Source organism: Aythya ferina (genome assembly GCF_964211825.1).
Source record: "Aythya ferina genome assembly, chromosome: 22".
NCBI classification, from domain to species: domain Eukaryota; kingdom Metazoa; phylum Chordata; class Aves; order Anseriformes; family Anatidae; genus Aythya; species Aythya ferina.
In genome coordinates, this window is record NC_140320.1 from 7103919 (window position 1) to 7121295 (window position 17377).

The 17377-nt window shown below is 63.2% G+C and overlaps 2 protein-coding genes across 7 annotated transcripts; both read right to left on the reverse strand.

Moving 5' to 3' along the window:
• Positions 1-3408: 3408 nt before the first annotated feature.
• On the reverse strand, positions 3409-8608 carry SCN2B (sodium voltage-gated channel beta subunit 2). Its single transcript, XM_084495707.1, has 4 exons — positions 8393-8608; positions 6183-6349; positions 5749-5959; positions 3409-5607 (listed from the first exon to the last, which is right to left on the reverse strand). Exons 1-4 carry the CDS (start codon positions 8460-8462, stop codon positions 5408-5410), a joined length of 648 nt encoding a protein of 215 aa, XP_084351833.1. The 5' UTR covers positions 8463-8608; the 3' UTR covers positions 3409-5407.
• Positions 8609-10023: 1415 nt separating this feature from the next.
• Positions 10024-17020, reverse strand: JAML (junction adhesion molecule like). 6 transcript variants are annotated; one of them, XM_084495712.1, is made up of 9 exons: positions 16824-16989; positions 14706-14794; positions 14372-14599; positions 12699-12862; positions 12148-12373; positions 11881-12007; positions 11344-11404; positions 10799-10894; positions 10024-10617 (listed from the first exon to the last, which is right to left on the reverse strand). In XM_084495712.1, the coding sequence occupies exons 3-9, from the start codon at positions 14445-14447 to the stop codon at positions 10456-10458; spliced, it is 912 nt and encodes a 303-aa protein (XP_084351838.1). In that variant the 5' UTR covers positions 14448-14599; positions 14706-14794; positions 16824-16989; the 3' UTR covers positions 10024-10455. The 6 variants fall into 6 exon arrangements, with proteins under 6 accessions (XP_084351838.1, XP_084351839.1, XP_084351836.1 ...); XM_084495713.1 differs by having other exon boundaries at positions 11881-12010; XM_084495710.1 differs by lacking the exon at positions 14706-14794 and having other exon boundaries at positions 14372-14656; positions 16824-17020.
• Positions 17021-17377: the final 357 nt, after the last annotated feature.

Genomic DNA, 17377 nt, shown 5'->3' on the forward strand with positions numbered 1-17377 from the left:
CAGAAGTTCACGTCCCAGCAGCCTCCCCACCGGCACATCCATTAGGGCCAACCCTGGGCACACCGCACCCTGCCAGGGGGTGGCAGGGGCCCCTCTAATGGAGGCCTCCGGCGATGCGAAGGGCGAGGATGGAGCTGCACCTTCCCGCCCCGGTCCATTAGAGAGCAGGACCCCTGCACCGAGCAGCAATTTGCTGCGGGTGACGCATCCTGAGGCCAGGCGTGGTGGGAAGGGAGAGGGGGAGCGGCGCTGCCCGCGTCTGGGGCTGCTCCCCTTCCCGGCACAAGGCACGAGTGTCCCAGCCAGGCTCCCCAGGTGAGGCTGTCCCCCCCCCTTGCAGGGTACAGCACTACAGCTCCCCTGAACAGGTCACTGCTGGGTGTGGGATGCTGCACATCCGAGCTGTCAGCTCCAGGGCACCTTGAGAGACCACCCCAGCCCCACTCCTGTCCCCTTTGCAGCTCCTTCCCAGCTGGCTGGGAGCACCAAGGATAAGGGATGGGGAAAGCAGGAGGTGTCACGGGGCATTGGGACATCCTGAGGGGCTGAGAGTGCCAGCAGTGCCTGTGGGCTGAGGACAGAGGGCTGCAGAGCTGGCAGCAGAGGCAGGAAAAGTACCGGCGGAGCGGGCTGGGCTTCCCTGAGCTGGCGCTGCGGGAGCGCCGAGCAGAGGAGTGCTGATGCTGCAGGAGGGCCCCGGCCGTGCTGGATACGGCCAGGTGAGGAACACGGCCAGGTGCTGGGGACGGCCAGGTGAGGGACAGAGCTCGGCAAGTGGAGCTGCAGAGAGCGGGCAGGCAAAGGAGATGGCAGGAAGAGCGCTGCATCCGCTGGAGCCTTGTTAATTGGGGTGCAGGGGGGGGCACCTCTGAGGGGCAGCTTGGCAGAGGGCTGTGAAGGGGAGGAGGGATACCTGCCACCCCTGTGAGGGTGTGTGAAGGCTCACTGCTGGGCCAGACAACAAAAAGGGTCTCCCATGGGTGCTGGCACAAACCTTGGCAGGCTCATAGCGCAGCTTCCCCCAGGACAAGGTGACCCCACAGCCCCCATGGACCCTGCAGCCCCCACAGCCCCTGTGGACCCTTCACCCCCCTGGACTCTGCATCCCCCCTGAGCACCCAGCAGAGGCAGGGGGCAGGCAGCGAGCCGGGGCTGTGCCTCTCCCGCTGCAGGTGGGGGCCAGCCCTGCCCCGGCGGCCCCAGGGCATGGAGCGGGCTGCTGCCTGTCAGCGGGGCTGATGGAGCTGTCACACTTGGCAGCCCCGGCCGTTCTCCTTGGCTGGCTGCTCTCCTGAGACATCTGCTGCCACCGCGGGCCTGGGACAGGCTCTGCTCCCCCCCCAGCCGTGCGCTCCACGGCCAGGAAGGGCACCCGGGATTTTGGCGCGATGCTGAGACGTCCGGCGCGGGGATACTGCGGCTCAGCAGCGAGTTTTTGCTGAGCCCAGCACAAGGCTGCCGTGTCTGGTTTCAGGAAGGTGAGAGCTCCCTGCTCAGACGCCGTCACCTCCCTGCTGGGACAGGACGCATGGGCTCGGGGGTCCGGCCAGCTGGCGGATCGCTCCTGGATCGGGGCAGGGCTGGCTCTGGGGAGTGAAGAACTGGGAGATGCTGCTGCTGTGCCCCATGCAGGTCTGCCCCTGGCACAGATCCCATGCTGTGCCCCAGGGGACAGCCGACCTACAAGGCTCAGGTGGGCTCCAGCAGCCTGCTGGGGGGCACAGCAGCCACCAAGCCCCTGTGTCCCCCCTGCACAGGTGGAGCTGGGAGGGTTAAAATGCCCGGCTGCTCTCCGAGGAGGGCTCCTGCTTCCCTCCACGTGGGCAGGGGAGCGGGGTAGGGCTGAGCAGAGCAGCGTCGGGCTGCAGCCTCCGGCACAATGCAGCAGGCACTGCGCTGGCCCCGGCTGCCCTGGAGCATCCTGCGGGGAGGGAGCAGCCCTGGCACCAGCGCAGGGACTGCCCTGGCCCCCTCCCAAACCTCTGGGAGCCAGGGGCGGCAGGCAGAGCCCTCCTGCCGACGGAGGAGGAGGCGACACCGGAGCAGAGCCTCCCATCAGCGCCTCATATTTACTGCAAGGTCCTCTGGCTGTGACCTTTAAAAGACAAGGTGGCCGGGCAGCCCGGAGCCGTCAGCCACTCGGCAGGAGCTGGGCCAGGCGCGCCGAGCAGCGGGCTGGGAGCTGAGCGAGAGGTCCGGGCACGCAGACTGCGGTGAGTGCTTGGCTGCCTTTCTCGCCCTCGGCCCTCCCTTGCCTGCAGCTCTCCCCCCAGCATTGCTTTCCTCTCCCCCTGCCTCCCTCTCCCACCCAGAGCCGTCCGTCCCGCTGCTGGCCCGCTCCCCGGGGAGCCAAGCTGCCAGCCCCCCTTCTGCAGACCCTTTAAAGCAAGCGGGGCAAAAGGAGACCCGGGAGGCACTGCAGGGGCAGCTGCACGGGGACAGCCGTGTCCCTGGAGAAAGTTTTTTCCTGACCCGACACAGCCCGAGGGCACTTCAGTGGGACCCTGGCGGCTGCGGTGCTGCCCTCACACCCTCCCCAGCTCCCCTGGGGCTGCCCTGGGCTTTTCCCTTTTCCAGGGCCCTCCTCAGCACCCGCATCCCCTCTTGCAGGGTGGCCAGGACCCGTCCCAGTGGTGTCCCCAGGATGCCAACCCTCGGGTCCCCGCTGTCCTTTGTTGCGCTCGCCCTGCCGGAGGGCTGGGACTGCTCCCAAGCGCGCTGTCCCCCCAGATCGCGGCTCCTTCCCACCCCAGTGCTCTGCTCCTCGGCCAGATCATGGCACAAGCCGCAGCCCCAGCCCGTGGCCAGCAGGGCACAGTGTCACCAGCCCCAGGAGGTGCCACCCTGCCCTTCCCCTGGCAGGGAGGGGAAGGTGGGAGCTTCGTGCTGCGTCACCCTGCGGCACACGGCGGGGTGCGCGGGGACCCTGGCGAGCCGAGGCTCGGAGCTGTCGCCCTTCCCTCGGTGTGCGGAGCATCAGCAGAAGGTGTGAGGCAGGGTCACGAGGGCCTGCCCGAGGCTCAGCAGAGTTTCTTTTAGAGCCGAGCACTTTCTGTGGGTGCAGCACCCATCGTGCCCCAGCAGCGGGCACCCCCAGCCCTGTGCCCAGCAGGGGTGGCTGAGCCCCGCAGCGCAGCTCAGGGGGAGCAGAGCATCCCCAGAAGCTGGGTGCGGGAGGATTTGGGCAGCAAAGCCAACCTCCTGGCACCTGCACTGCCCTGCAGCATCACGCTCTGTGGCAGCCCCTGAGCACAAGCTGCTCTGTGCTCGCTCAGCACCCAAACAAACCCGTGCGGGACCAAGTCCCGGGCTCAGCAGAGCCCTTTAGTCCCGTGGGCAGACACCCCGAGAGAGGCTCCCTGCCCTGCCCCTCCTGCAGGCAGCAGTACAAAAGCACCCAGCGGAAAGTTTGCATTTTGTTGTTCTTTTGTTCGTTCAACTGTACAAAGAGCAATAAAAACATCCTACTCCGGGCTTTGGCAGAGCCACCACCAGCAGAGTGCTTGGCGAAAACAACACACGGGAAGGCGCAAACCCAGAAGTGCAGCCACGGCCGGTAGCGGCGCCTCCTGTACATTTATATTTGCAGAGACTCTCCGGTGTGTACAGCTATGTACATACAGATGCATTGGCAAGTTGCAATCCAAGGACAGTGCGTGAGCGAGATGAAAGGCGCGGGACCGGCCACACGCAGCGCTCGGAGGCCTTCGGTGGCTGTGCCCCGAGGAGCCGCTCGCAGCCCGGCCTCGAGCCGGTGGCAGCCCCAAAAACTGCTGGCAACCGAGCAGGAAAGCGATGCGGGGTGTGCGTGGGGACACAGGCAGCGCTGCTCTGCCCCCTGGGCAGGGAGCTGGAGGGAGGGGGAAGCCACAGGACTGCGGGCAAGAGGCGGCGCATCCCTGCTGCGCATGGGCAGGGCAGCAGCGCAGCCCCCGGGGGGCTGAGGGGACACGGGGGGCACCGGGGACGGAGCAGGGCACACACGGTGTCCCCGCATCCCCAGGAAATGGGGGCATTGCTTGAGGAGCTGTGGGGTTGGCACTCGGCTGGGGACATGGCAGAGCAGGGGGGTGTGAGGAGTGCTCCCCTGTCCCCAGCCGTGCTGCTCACGGGGGGCAAGGGACTGGGTGCAGCCCCCCCCGGGGCTCCTCGCACTGCCCTGCCCCACGCAGCAGCGTGTCCTGCCTGCACTGGGACAAGAAACCCCCGGGCCTGGTGCAGCGGGGGACACGTCCCCAGGTCACCTCCAGCTCCTCTCGCTGCCCACGCTCCCCAGCTGGCACCGGTCCCCGCCACATCCTGAGGCCACCGGACACAGGCACAGAGAGGCAGGGGGTTTCTAAAGCCCCTGGGAGGGAGCTGCTGCAAGCAGGGCAGGAGCTGGGCCACAGGTTTTGGGGGGCCCCAGGCAAGTGGCATCTGGCACCGCAGGGCCCCCCGGCCGGGCAGGCTGGCAGTGCGTGGCCATGGCAGTTACGAGTTGTGCGGGGCTCCTCGGGGGCTGGGAGAGGCAGTTTTGGGATCTCAGGGCTGCTCGGGGTGCCAGAGCTGTCCTGTGTGGGGCCCCACAGCTGCGCCCCTCCTGCCCTGCACATCCTCCTCCTCCTCCTCCTCCTCCTCCTCCTCCCAGCGGCCGCGCGCCGCTGCTCCCCACCGCCGCGGTTTGGCACATCGGCAGAAGACTTTCCATTAGAGCCACCCTCCCCAGGAAGGAAGCAAACAAGCGCACAAAAAAAGAATCAGCCCAGCATCTTTGGCGGAGATGCTGAGGCCCAAATATAGCCCGAGCGGCAGAAGGGGAACGTCCATTACGCACCCGGAGCCATCAGCGGCTCCAAGAACCAGCAACCCTCGGAAAAACTCCCGGGCTGGCGGCCGTCATCTGGCCTTTCTGAGCAGGTGGGGACAGCCCCGAGGAGCACGAGGTCGTGGCACCTCACACGGGACTTGCAGGGTCAGGCACCTCTCGGGGTCACATCAGGGTGGGGGTGTTGGTGTCCGAGCCCCGGGCACAGCAGGAGCGGCTGGGGCTTTGTGCAGCGGGACGGGGCGCGGACACCCAGCCCCTGCTGCCCCCCTGCCACCACCTCTGTGCTCAGGGACCTCGCTGTCCCACCCTCTGCTGTGTCACCTTGTCCCCAGCCCCCATCCCGGCCCCACAGAGCGCTCTGGCACCAGACCGTGCCCAGCAGGAGCGGGGCCGAGCGGGTCCCAGCCCAGGCGCAGTCCCAGCCCCGCTCCCGGCCACAGCCAGGCTGCGGGGCCCTTCTCCTCTCCGTGCCCTGCTCCAGGCGGGGTTGGCGTTTCGATGGAAGGAGGGATGCTCGGGGGAGACAAATCCTTGCTCTGGGAAGCACATCAAGGGGGTCACGCTGTACAGGGGCGAAGAGGGAGCGGGCAGGGGGCTTTACTTGGTGCCCTCATCTGGGTTGCCTTCGCCATCTGTCTTCCCTTCCTCCTCCGTCTTCTGGTCGTCCGTGTTCAGCCTCTGCTGCTTTTTCCGGCGCACGCACTTCACCACCATCAGCACGAGGATGACCACAGCCAGGAAGCCGCCCACCGAGGCACCCACGATGACGGCCACTGTCGAGTCACGCTTCGGGGGCTCTGGGGAGACAGAGCAGGGTCAGGCCACGCAGCCCCAACCCCCCGAGTAACCAAGAGGCAGGGGCAGGGCTGGAGGCAGGGCCGGGAGCCAGCCCAGCACCCTTGGGTGCCTGCCAGGAGAGGGGACCACTCCCCACCGACCTTTGGTGAGCACCTTGAGGCTGATGCTGGCGTGGCCCCGCTGCCGGTCGGGGGGGTTGAGGACGTAGCAGTTGTAGGTGCCCTCGTCCTCCAGCTGCACGTTGTTGAGGGTGAAGGACACGTCGTACTTGGTGGGGTTCCCGGTGAACTCCACGCGGTTCCCGAAGCGGTCCAGCTGCTTGTTCATGATCTTCGTCCGGAACTGCAGGAACTGGGCAGCGGGCACGGGGAGGGCTTGGGGCAGTGCTCAGCACCACGAGCACTCGCCCCCCGCACCCCCCAGCCGGGCATCCCCCTCCCTGCTCACACTGCACCCCGCTCCCCCCAGGGTGGGCTGGCTGCCGTTCAGCAGGAGCACGCGTCTGGAGGGGGCTCATGACCCCAAGAGGGTCCCGGGACCCCTTCAGCCCATCCCCAGCCCCAGGGGGACTCACCAGCTCCTCAGAGCAGTTCTTGCACTCCTGGTACGTCCAGTTGAGGGAGAACTGCTTGTTCTCCACCTTGTAGCAGGAGTTGAAGGTGCAGGAGAGCTTCACGGAGGTGCCGTTCAGGGCGTTGATGGTGGCAGGAGCCATCACCTCCATGCCCAGGGCCGGGGGCACTGCCGCGGGTGGGGGGAACAAGAGCAGAGATGTGGAGGAGTTAACCTGGGCCACAAATATCCATCTCCCCACCCCACCCCGCACAGGGCCGGCAGCACAGGGCTCGCCCTGGAGCCCTTCAGGCCCTCCTGGGTGCTGTGCCCAGCCAGGAGAAGGCTTCCCAGGGACAACAGGGGGGCAGCCCCGGCACTGGCACCGTCCCTCGGTGCCGGCTGTGCCAGGCTGCATGAGGGTTGATGGCACCAGCACTAAATTCCAAATTGTGCTGACTCCAAGCCCAGCCCGCTCCTCGTTGCCTGAGTGAGGCTGTGCTGCCGCAGGCTCGGCAGCGCTGTGCAGGGGCTGGATGCAGCATCAGCGCCGGGGCTCGGCGCCACGGCTGCTGGGAGATTTATGGCTGCGCTCGCCGCCTTTCCTCCCTCCAGCAGCCAGGGCTGGCTCCTGGGGGGCTGCAGTGCTCCCCCAGCCCACCCCGCGGGGCTCAAGCAGGGCTTCTCCAGCTGGGTCGGGCCCTCAGCCTCTGCTGGCGGGGGGCACGAGGCGGTCCCTGCAGCCCGGCCTCGCTGCAGCACAGAAACTGGGTCAGTGCCTGGTGCCGCTGTGCCCCGCTCCCTCTCCCACCCCTTCCCTGCAGCTCCCCGCATCGCCAGCCGCCCCCAGGCAGCACCCAGAGCTCTGCCCACGGAGCCAGGCCCCGTGCAGCCACCAAGCCCTGATGTTACACCTGCAGGAAGGGGGCAGAGAGCCCTGGGGGGAGCTGGGATGGGTGAGGGGGCTGTGGCACCCCTGCGGCACCCCCCGGGGCAGGGGGATGCCAGCAGCAGCTGTTCAGATCGCCTCACCTCTGCCCTTCGCTCTCAAACCTTCCTCCCGAGGTGCTCCTGCTTCCCAAGAATCTTCTCCAGATTGCAGGTTTGGCTGCTTCAAGCCACGGGTCTCGCTGCGGGATGGGAGCCGGGGGCATCCCCACACCCCCTGCGATTGCAGGTGCCCAGCCCCGCTGCCTGGGCATGGCTGGGGCACCCTCCAGCAATCCTTGCAGCGGTGGGAGAGAAGATCTGGGCTTCTGCCTGTGCCAGGTGCCCCCCCCAGACCCAGCCCCACAGATTGGGGTTGGAGGGGTCTCTGCGTGGCCCTGCTGAGTGCCCTGCAGCCCTTGTGCTCCCCCGGGCTCTGTGTCTGCGCCTGGCTTGGTGCTGGGTGCCCCAGAGCTCCGCAGGGGGCTGAGATGGCAGCGGGAGCTCAGCGGGGATCCCGGGCTCTGCAGTGCCAGCAGGGGCTGTGCTCGGGCACGGGGCACTGCTGAGCCACAGCCGGGGGTCCTCGCGGGGTCCCGCCCATGTCCTGGGAGCGCTGATGTGTGGGGATCCCATCTCTGGGACCCGGGGAACCCCAAAATAAATGGCAAAAGAAATCCCTAGGGACCAACTGCCCAGGCTGTGTTCTGTGCCCTGTGCAGCCCCAAAAGCTGTCGCACTACAACCCTGCTCCCCGCAGCCTCTCTGGGTGTTTTACTCCCCATTCCCTCTCCATCCCCTAAAGCCAAAGCAGCCCACCAGGGCTCCAGGCCGGGGCGAGCAGCGCTTCCAGGAGGTGCCGCATCCCTGCGCCCCGATCGATCCGGCCCCAAAGCTGCTGACACACGCTCCTGGCTGCGGGGCCGGGCGGCACGCAGGGCGCAGAGCCCGTGGCTCCCCCTGCACACAGGCACCCAGCACCAAACCGAGGGACGGCCGCAAGCCCCCCGCAGCCCCCCGACACCCAGCCAAAACCCAGAAATGCCCCTCTCCCCCTGCAGGGCGTGCAAAATCAGCCCTGTGCGTGGGGGAACCTGGAGCAAGAGGGATGCACGGATTTGGATGGGGATGGTGCCGCTGCGGGGTGCCCCCCACCCTGCCAGCAGCAGCTTGGGCATCCCACCTCCACCCCATCCCTTCCCCAGGGGCAAAAGGGGCTGGCAGGGTTTGGGGAGGGGGCTTCTCCCCCGCCTGGGTGCTGTCCCCTGGCAGCCGGGCGCATGCAGGGCTCGGGTCGGCACTTACCCAGCGCGAGCAGCAAGCTGAGGCCAGCGAGGTACCGGGTGGGCTGCGGGAGCCAGGCTTCCGGGCTCATTTTTGGAAGGAGTTGAGGTGTGTGGCGAGGGCTGGGGGGTGGTGGTTGGGGTGTTTGCCGGGGGCATAGGAGGCGAGAGCTGCCCCTATCCCCGCAACATGGCCGGCGGAGCGGCGCGGGGCTGCGAGGAGCGCTAAATGCTGTGGTTGGCGGATCGCGGCGCAGCAAGCGGGAGGGCAGGAAAATTCTCCCTGAGCGGGAGGCAGACGCTGCCCCAGCGAGATGCTGCCCCCCGAATGCAGGGTCGGGCCCTGGGGTGGGGCTGAGGGGCTTGGTGCCCCCCTCGCTGGCATCAAACAGCCCCTCAGCACCGTGCACGGGGTGGCCGAGGAGCAGGTTTGTGCTGGGATTCCCCCTTGGCAGAGCAAGAGCAAGCTCAGGGCTCCTCTTCCCCTAGGGATAAGTGCCCCAGGCATTGCCCCATGGCACAAACCTCGCCACGGAGGCTCCTGTGAGCCCCTGCAGCCCCCCCTACCCCTGGGGCCAAGCACTGCATCACTCCTGGCCAGCCAGAGGCTGGTGACCCCGCAGCAGTTCCCCCTCCTGAGAGCCCAGCTGGGCCCAGGGACCCCAGAAAGGCTCCCCCGGAGCCGGGCAGAGAGCAGAGGGACTGGGCTGGCCCCGACAGAGCAGAGGATCCCAAGGAGCCCAGGCAGCACGCCTCAGGGGAAGCACTCCAAGCCTGGGTCAATGCTGCTGAGAACAGCGCGAGGAGCCCACACGTGGCCTCACGGGGAGCTGAGCGCTGGGGCCAGCAGCCCCTCGGCCACCCAGACCTGGTGCCGGGGGCCGCAGGACAGCGGGCTTTGCTGGGGCAGCACCAGCGAGGAGAAAGGTGAGGGATGTCCCGGGGCCTGAGCACATCAGGAGCACGTGGGGGACCTGGGGAGGGAGGGGGGGACAAGGGGGAGGCTGGAGGGGTGCAGAGGGGCTGTGCATGCAGGAGGGGACACCCCCAGGGTGAACACAGGCAGCGCTGAGCAGACACACCGCGCACACAGCGCAGCCTCCCAGCCCTGCGGGACAGGCAGAGCCCGCGGGAAGGGGTCCCACCTCCTTGCGAAGGCAGCGGGGGGTCACGGGGCACCCCCAGCACCCCGAAACCAGCCCCGTGGGCCGGTTCCTCCTGCGCCCCGTCTGCTCGGGACCAGGCAGGGAAAAGCGAGCAGGGAGTCGACGTGAACCAAGGAGTGCAGCGCGGCGCTGCAGTGAGCCATGCACGGGGCCGGGAGGGGGGCCCCGCCGCAGCGCCGCACCTGCGGGTGTCACACAGCTATTTTAGGGACGGGGCCGCCGCCAGCACATGCCAAAACTGCGGCCCCGGAGGCCCCCGAGGGGTTCCTGGACTCACCGGGGTGGGCTGCGAGCAGAGGAGTGCGCAGGGGATGGGTGAGTGGGATGCAGGGGAGGGGGACCCCGCTCCTCTCCATCCCTCGCAGAGCAGGGGGGCTCGGGACAGCCCAGGCAGCCCCCTCGTGCTGCAGAGGGACCCCCTGCTCAGCCCGTTTCACCTTACTGCTCCCCCAGCCAGGCAGGGTTTGGCACACTTGAGCACCACACATTTAAGCAGGAGGTTAAAGGAAGCCAGGAAGAGGGAAGATCCCCCCCGGCCTCGCTGAGTTTTATTGTTTTCAGAAGATACCCCTGGCACGGCCCCCGCTGCCTCTCCCCCTCCCTTCCCCACCAGGCTCTCCTCAGAGTTCATTATCTCTGGTCCCGGAGCAGCACGGGCTGGGATCAAAGCTGCAGAGTGAAGGCTGTGCCCTCCTGTCCCCCTCCAGAGAGAAGCAGGAGGGAGCACCACAGCTCCCTGGGTCCCGCTGCAGATAACGGGGACAGGACGAGCCCCAGCAGCAGCTCCGGCACGGAGATAAGAGCGAAGCAGCGACACTGCTTAGAGGAAGGGCTGACAGCAGCACCACGCTGGCCCACCAAAGGAACAAAGATGTCTTGAGCACACAGCTGGTTAAGGAGCTTACGTCCCCCAGCACGGTTATTTCTCGCTCTCTGGGGGACAGGGAAGGGCCTCCTGTGGTCTGCTGTAGGGGTCCTCGCTTGGTCTCTCATCCCATCTGCCCTCTTCCATCCACTCTGCCGGGATCACCCTCCTGGCCAGCTCCACGTAGATGCCGTTCTCACGGAAGAAAGAGGGGTGCTGCAAGGAGACAGGCTGTGAGCCCCTCGCAGGCATCAGGGCCCCTTTGGAGCGGGCAGGGATGAGGGATGCTGCTGGAAGGTCAGGTCTAGGCAAGACCACACCGGAGGGGAAGACCCTACAGCTGCAGGAATCCCCTGCCCGTGCCTGCTGCAGTTTGGGACAGCTGCTCCCCGCTCACCATGGTTATGTAGGTCTCCTCAGCTTTCTTCTTCTTCCTTGCATCCTGTTCAGTCTTGGGTGCCTCAGCTCCAGGCATTGAGCAGTAAATCCCTTCCTGTGAGGGGAGAGCAGGATGAGAGCCTTCCAACCCCGCATTTGGTCAGTGCCAACAGCCGCAGCACCTCACCATCAGCCAGCACAGGACTCATTCCCACAGCACCCACCCCATGTCAGGAGCACCCTGAGGACACGCAGCCGTGGCTGCTCAGGAGGCAAGCTGCAGCCATCCCGTGGGAGGACAAACCCGTCCCCAGCCCCAGGGAATGCTGCAGGAGCACCAACCCACCCTGCATCAGTGCCTGCCCCAAACTGGGTCCCGAACCGAGTGGTGTCGCCTCAGCAGGGAGCCTCGGTGGCCTCACGGGGGGACAGCCTCAGCCCCTGCCTTGCAGTGCTGGCTGCCCCATCCCTCCCCTTCTCTTTGGCACCCAGCAGGTGTGCAGGAGCCCCCAGCAGGGCAGGAGAGCTGTGCTCCCCCCCACTTGGCTCTGCCTGAGCTCTCACCTTGGCTTTGTCCTTGCTGTCCTCTTTTCTGCTCCTCTCCAGGGCTGTGTTGGCTGCAGACCTTGAGGGAAAGCAACACTGGTGTCACCTCCAGCAGGACGCATCACCTGCTCCTGATGTCCTTGGTCCCCCCCCTACTAGGACACTGGGACCCCTTCAGATGCACCTTGGCCAGGCCACCCTGCTGCTGCCAGCTGAGGCTGGCTCCCACAGGGAGCTCATCACACTTCGCTCCCATCCCACAGACCCACAGTGCCCCAAATGCCCAAAGCTGCCCCTCACCAAGAAGGGCGCAGGCTCTGCCAGCAGCAGACAGCCCGGGAGCTTTGGGAGCAAAGGGGAGACCGGGCAGGGCGGCGTGACACTAGAGGGCAGCAGGAGCCCACAGCCTGCTTCGGGGGCAGGGGCACCCAGCGGGGCGTCTGCTTCCCCGCGGCTCCAGCAGGTCAGGGTGGTGCCTGGCCAGGGAGAACTCTGCAGGAGGGACACAAGGAGGTGCTCTGCTCAGCCCCATAAACCCAAAGCTGATACCGGTACCTCTTCCTCAGGGTGCGTCCCGCCAGGAATGCCAGCACCACGGCCACAGAGCCACAGCCCACAGTCACAGCCCAAAGCCCGCTGTCTCCCAGGACCGCAGAGCCCTGGGCACTCGCTGCTCCTTGACCTGCTGGGGAGACACCAAGGCAGGGGCTGGAACCCGCAGGGATCGGGCACTACCACGTAAGAACCCTGGTGGCAGCTCTGGAAGCCTCTGTGAGGGGTCTGAAGGGTGAAAAGTGAGGGGAGGCCATAAGGGACACGTACCTGTCCGTGCCATGGGGCTGATGTGCAGCACCGTGTGGTTCTTGAAGATGCTGCTGTGCTGCAGCAGCCGCATCTCACACAGGTATTTGCCGCTGTCGTTCACCTGCACGCCCCGCAGCTGGATGGAGCCGTCCCAGCGGGAGATGTCCCCCTGCCACTGCACCCGGTCCCGGTAGCGGCCCACGGAGATGCTGCAGTTGCTGTAGTAATAAAACACCATCTCCTCCTGCCGGGACACACAGAGCTCCAGGTGAACAGAGCCCAGGGGACAGGGCCCTGCCCTGCATCCGTCCCCTGCTCCACAGCAGGGGCTGCAGCCTCTCCCTCTCCCCCCGTGCAGCACAAGAGCGCGTCTCACACCCACACCCTCCTGGAAAGCCCCTGACACAGCCACCAGTGCCAGGGTTCCCCCGCAGCACGCAGCTGGGGAACTTTCCTCCCGTGGCAGCCGGGGCCAGGCAGCTTCCCCAAAGCCTCCCGAGAGCAGCAGGGCTGCTTCACTCCCCCTCCCCTGCCGCCTGCCCCCCACCAACCCCCTGGTCCTGACCCACCTTCTGCGTGCCCGCTCCCGGCACGTGCAGCCAGTCCACCTTCACCATCGTCCAGCTCTCGTCTGCCGCGTCTCGGAGGAGGCACTGCAGCAGGACAGAGTCCCCAGCGCCGGCTCGAAGCTGAGGCTGTGTGAACACCCAGCCAGCCGAGCCGCTGCATCTCTCTGCCAGGCACAAGGACAGCAGGATGAGGCCGGGGAGGACAGCCGGGTGCAGCCCGCCTGTCCCCATAGGCGTCTCCTCTCCAGACAAACGCGGGGCGAGCGGCACTGAGCAGCCCGGAGCACAGCAGGGAGCCTCTCCCTGCGGCCAAAGCCTCTCCCTGACCCCTGCTTCTGGCGTGCCTGGGATGTGGGGCAGCACATCCTCCCGGCCACCAGACACCGAGGGCTGCTGCGCTCACTCAACAAGCCTCATCGAAGGGAAGTGGGGAAGGCAGCTCAGAACTCGTCGCTCAACCCCAGCCCTCTGCGTGCCGGAGCCGAAGGCTGCAGCTCCTGCATGGCCGCTCCTGTGAGTCACTGGCTGGGAGAACCAGTGCCACTCTCATCTACAAGAGGCCAGGGGCAACTCAACCCCTTCACATGAATTTCAGTTCCTCCTTTCACAACCTGCCCATTTGGCTTCCTCACCTCTTGCTCACAAGGCTCCTGGCCTCGGCTTGAATGCATCTGGCCACATAAATACCACTACGGGTTTCTAGAGAAGTGGGGCAGTGGAAAACCAAACCAAAACAGACCAAAACAAAACAGAGGAACATCAGAAAGCACAGAGCTGACAAAAGCAGCATGAAGAAGTTGCTGTCATGGGGTGTGTGGGGGAGCACAAAACGTGTTAGGAATGGGAAAGAAGCAGGGCAGAAAAGGCACCGTAAGTTTGTCCTGAGAAAGCCTCCGTGCCCCCAGGTCTGTGAGATGAAAATGGCAACAGAGAGGCACCTGCTTGGCAAGACAGGGCAGAGCAGAGCTGTGGCAATGCTGCAGGAGGGAAGCACTACCAGCTGCAAGAGAGAGAAACAGAGCAGAACGCAGCAAGAAGAGCAGCTGGGTCTCTACCACTCGTTTGCCCAGGACTGGGTGAGCTGGTTCAGCTGGGAGCCACGCACCAGGTACGTTTTACCTGGTGCCTGAGCCACTCTGCTCAGTCCTTCCACGAGCCACCAAGGGCTGGGCCCTGGCAAAGCACCAAGTACTTGTCTGATGCCCTGTAAATAATAAATGCAAAGTGCTACAGCTCCCCAAACTAGTTTCTTTGGGGCTTGACCAGCTGTGGAGCCAAATATGAGCAATATTTGCCAGCAGCAGAGACCAAGCGAGCCAGTTGCCTTGAGCAGAGCCAAAATCAATAGCTTGGAAACCTTTCCCTGTACTTATGCTTGGTAAAGCTGCTTTACTTCTTCCAAAGCCTTGGAGCCTCAGAGTAAATACAGGCCTCCACGCAGGGATGATGGATGCTGTTGCAATTCCAAGCCCATATATATCTGGGAGTTGTGCAGGAAGGAAACACGCAGCACACAGACACCAGGGAAGTTACTGCTATGCCTAATGTTCCCAGCCCTGTGTACCTGCAAAGTCCCAAGAGGTTCTCACAGCAGAAAGAGAGGACACACGAGGTCTTTCAGCAGAGGAAAGCAGGCCAGGTAGATAAGGCCACCAGAAGGACTTAGAGCTTACCCAGCAATGCCAGCACCAGAGCCAGGCTCAGCATCACCTTCATCTTATTCCAAGCGGAGCAGCAGAGGTGACACATGCACCAGAGTCCCCTCGGGAAGGACACCAACTGCTTGCAGCTGAGCTGGACCCCAGGGTTAGTACAAGACCCTCTATTTCTTCAGAGTTGGACACGATCTTTGCTCCCCTGGATGTTCAGCTTCTGAGTTAGCCACCGTCCCAGCTAGGAGCCTACGATTCAGTGAAGCACAGCTGTCAGATGTGTCTGCTTTGAGACTGCTCCGAGCCCTAGAAAGGAAGGCAGAGAGAGACCGGGGGAGGGCTCAGCCTGAAATACCTTTGCATTTCCCCTATCTTATGTATCTTTCCGGTGGTTTGGGGGTCGAGTCCCCAGCATCTCAACTGAGATCTTCATGATGTTAACTGCTGAAAAAACAATGGGATGGTTTTTTTCTCCTACAGACTCAGACAAGTTTGAATACGGATCCTAAAATCACAAGCCCCCTGCCCTAGAAATAACGTCCTTGCTCCAGGGCGCTGCACATGGTGAGAAGTTCTGCTAGAACCTTTCGGGGTCTACCCAAATAATGCCACATTTTGCTACTGTACTCGGTTTGACGTGCTGCGTGTCCCTCCATATCAAGTTGGTGCCTCCTTTCTATGCCATGCAGACATCCTGCAGCCCGAGGAACGTGCCAGCCGGTGTTCACGCATGGATCACAGGCAGGTAAGAGCCGGAACCCTGCTGCTCGCTGTGTCTCTGCTCCGTGATTCAAAGCTAAGCCTGTTCAAAACTGGTAAACATAGTTAAGGGGAAAAAGTTACTGAGAAAACCCCTCCAGCCTGGAGAGCCTGCACTTGCAACTGTTTGACCTTAGGCTGCCATTACCCGTGTACGTTTTTCAATACAGGCACATCTTGCTGCAGGAATAAAACCAAGAAGAGATGAATCATATCTGAAATCTCATTAGCTTCTCTCGTTTTTCTTCCACCATGAAAGCCAGAGGCCCTCTAGACCAGAGACCAGCTTCACTAAAGCTTGGATTTGGGAAGGGTCCCAGCTGCTCGCCCCAAGAATCCATCCAGAGGTGTCAGAGGAAATACGTAAGGCGAACACCCGACATTTCTCCTACCACCCCGAGATCCGCTGCTCCCTTCAGTGCTGCGGAGCAGAAAGCCCCAGCCACGGCCCTGCAGCTGGGGGCACCAAGCTTCTGGAGGCAGCACCTAAACCCCTGCCCTCCCTACGGAACCGAGAGTGAAAATAGCACCGCATGCAAATGGCTGGCAGGGGCTGCGGGGCGGCGAGGGGGCCGTGCCAGCCCCGTGCAGCAGCACAGCCGCGCACACGGATCAGCAAGAGCGAGCAGGGAGCAGCGAACGCCTCCGCCCTGCCACTGCTGATCCCCTGCTAAACCTTCCGTCTCTTTTCATGGCCAGACTTGTTTCCCTGCCTCCTTTTTTCTTTCTAAATACATTTTTCTCAGTGAAGGAAGCTCAGAAACACTTTTACAGGCTCAGACAGGATTGCAGGCCCCGAGTTAGCTGCATGGGTCAAACAGTCACGAAGGCTCTGCAGGCAGCACATGGCATCGCTGCCTACAGTCAGGGACGCAAAACCACCTCAGCTTGTCACCATCCTCCCCTTCCAGAAAAAAAATCCCTAAAAGTGGCAGCAAGCCTCCTGTAATTCTCTCAGATGTGCCGTGCAAAGCCCATGACCTGTTTGGGGGCTGGGTTTTGTGGAGGTGGAGGGGAGAGAGTTGTGTGGTTTGACTGTGCTGTTTGCATTTCTGCCAAGACACAATTTGCTGCATAACCCGCACTTGTGCACACATGACCTACAAACACTGCACGATTCATGCTCAGCTCATGCACTGTGCCTCAGCGCAGCAGGCCCGAGCAGCCTACTTTCCTCCTCTTGTTTGCTCAGCAATGCTGCCAAAAGCCTTAGAACTGCACCAGAGATACGCTTCCCCAGGACCACCCCCAACCCAGGAATTCAAACTGCACCGAGCTTTGTAAATCCCTCAGCACACAGAAGCCTGTGTGCAGGATTTGTATGCTCTGAAATTCAAAGGTTTTCTGTCGCCGAGTTACTGAAGCTCCGGTTCCTATTCGCCATCAAATCCTTCCTGGACTTCTTACCCTATTTCTCAGAATAAATTCTGGTCCTGTCTTGGAACACGCTTTTGCAGGCTCTCCCTGTGCGTGCACCAGCTGAAGGCAGCACCCAACAACCCAGGCTGTTACATATATTACAACGCTGACATACCCAAAGCCCCCCGCAGGATCACAGCCTTTAATAAATGGATTGAAGAAGAAAGGCGTAGGTACCACACTGCCTTCACATCTCCCTACTCAGGATCTGAATTCTGAGTACTTCTATGTCTCCCTAATCTTTTCAGGAAAAAGAAACAAAATCATGTAAATACTAGAGCAAAAAATTACTCACCCGGTGTGTTTTGGGGCAGTCAACTTGTCTCTTGCACAAAGGGCTCTTCGGTGACTTATTTGGGGCCTCTGAATTAATCAGATGCTAAATGGTCTTGATGTTGTGCGTGCAAGATATGGAAAACGTAACAGCCTTTGGTTTCGTGTCTCTTATTTAAGTTCAGTTTGGTGGTCACTTTTAAGTCGCAAGAGGAAGTTGAGGACTACATCGAGGGTACTGACAAATCACAAGGCAGAAGGTACTGCTAGAGAGGCGAGCAGAATGGCAGATGCATTTGCCTGGGAGCACACGGTGGGAATGCAGCTTCGGAAGAAGACAGTCCAGATACAGGACGTGGCTGGGTCCCACTCCTTTTGCCACAGCAGGCCGAGCCATCAGTCGTTACGTGAGAAGTCAAGAACAAAGAAATCCTTGGCAAGCAACCCTTTCACAGCCTGTACTCCCTCCTGGCTTTCTCTTTGGGAATCCAGTTGAAGAACAAGCAGCGCAGCACCTCGTCAGTCCCACAGGCTGGGTCTTGTCCTGGTGAGGTATCGCCAGGAAGCAACATCAGC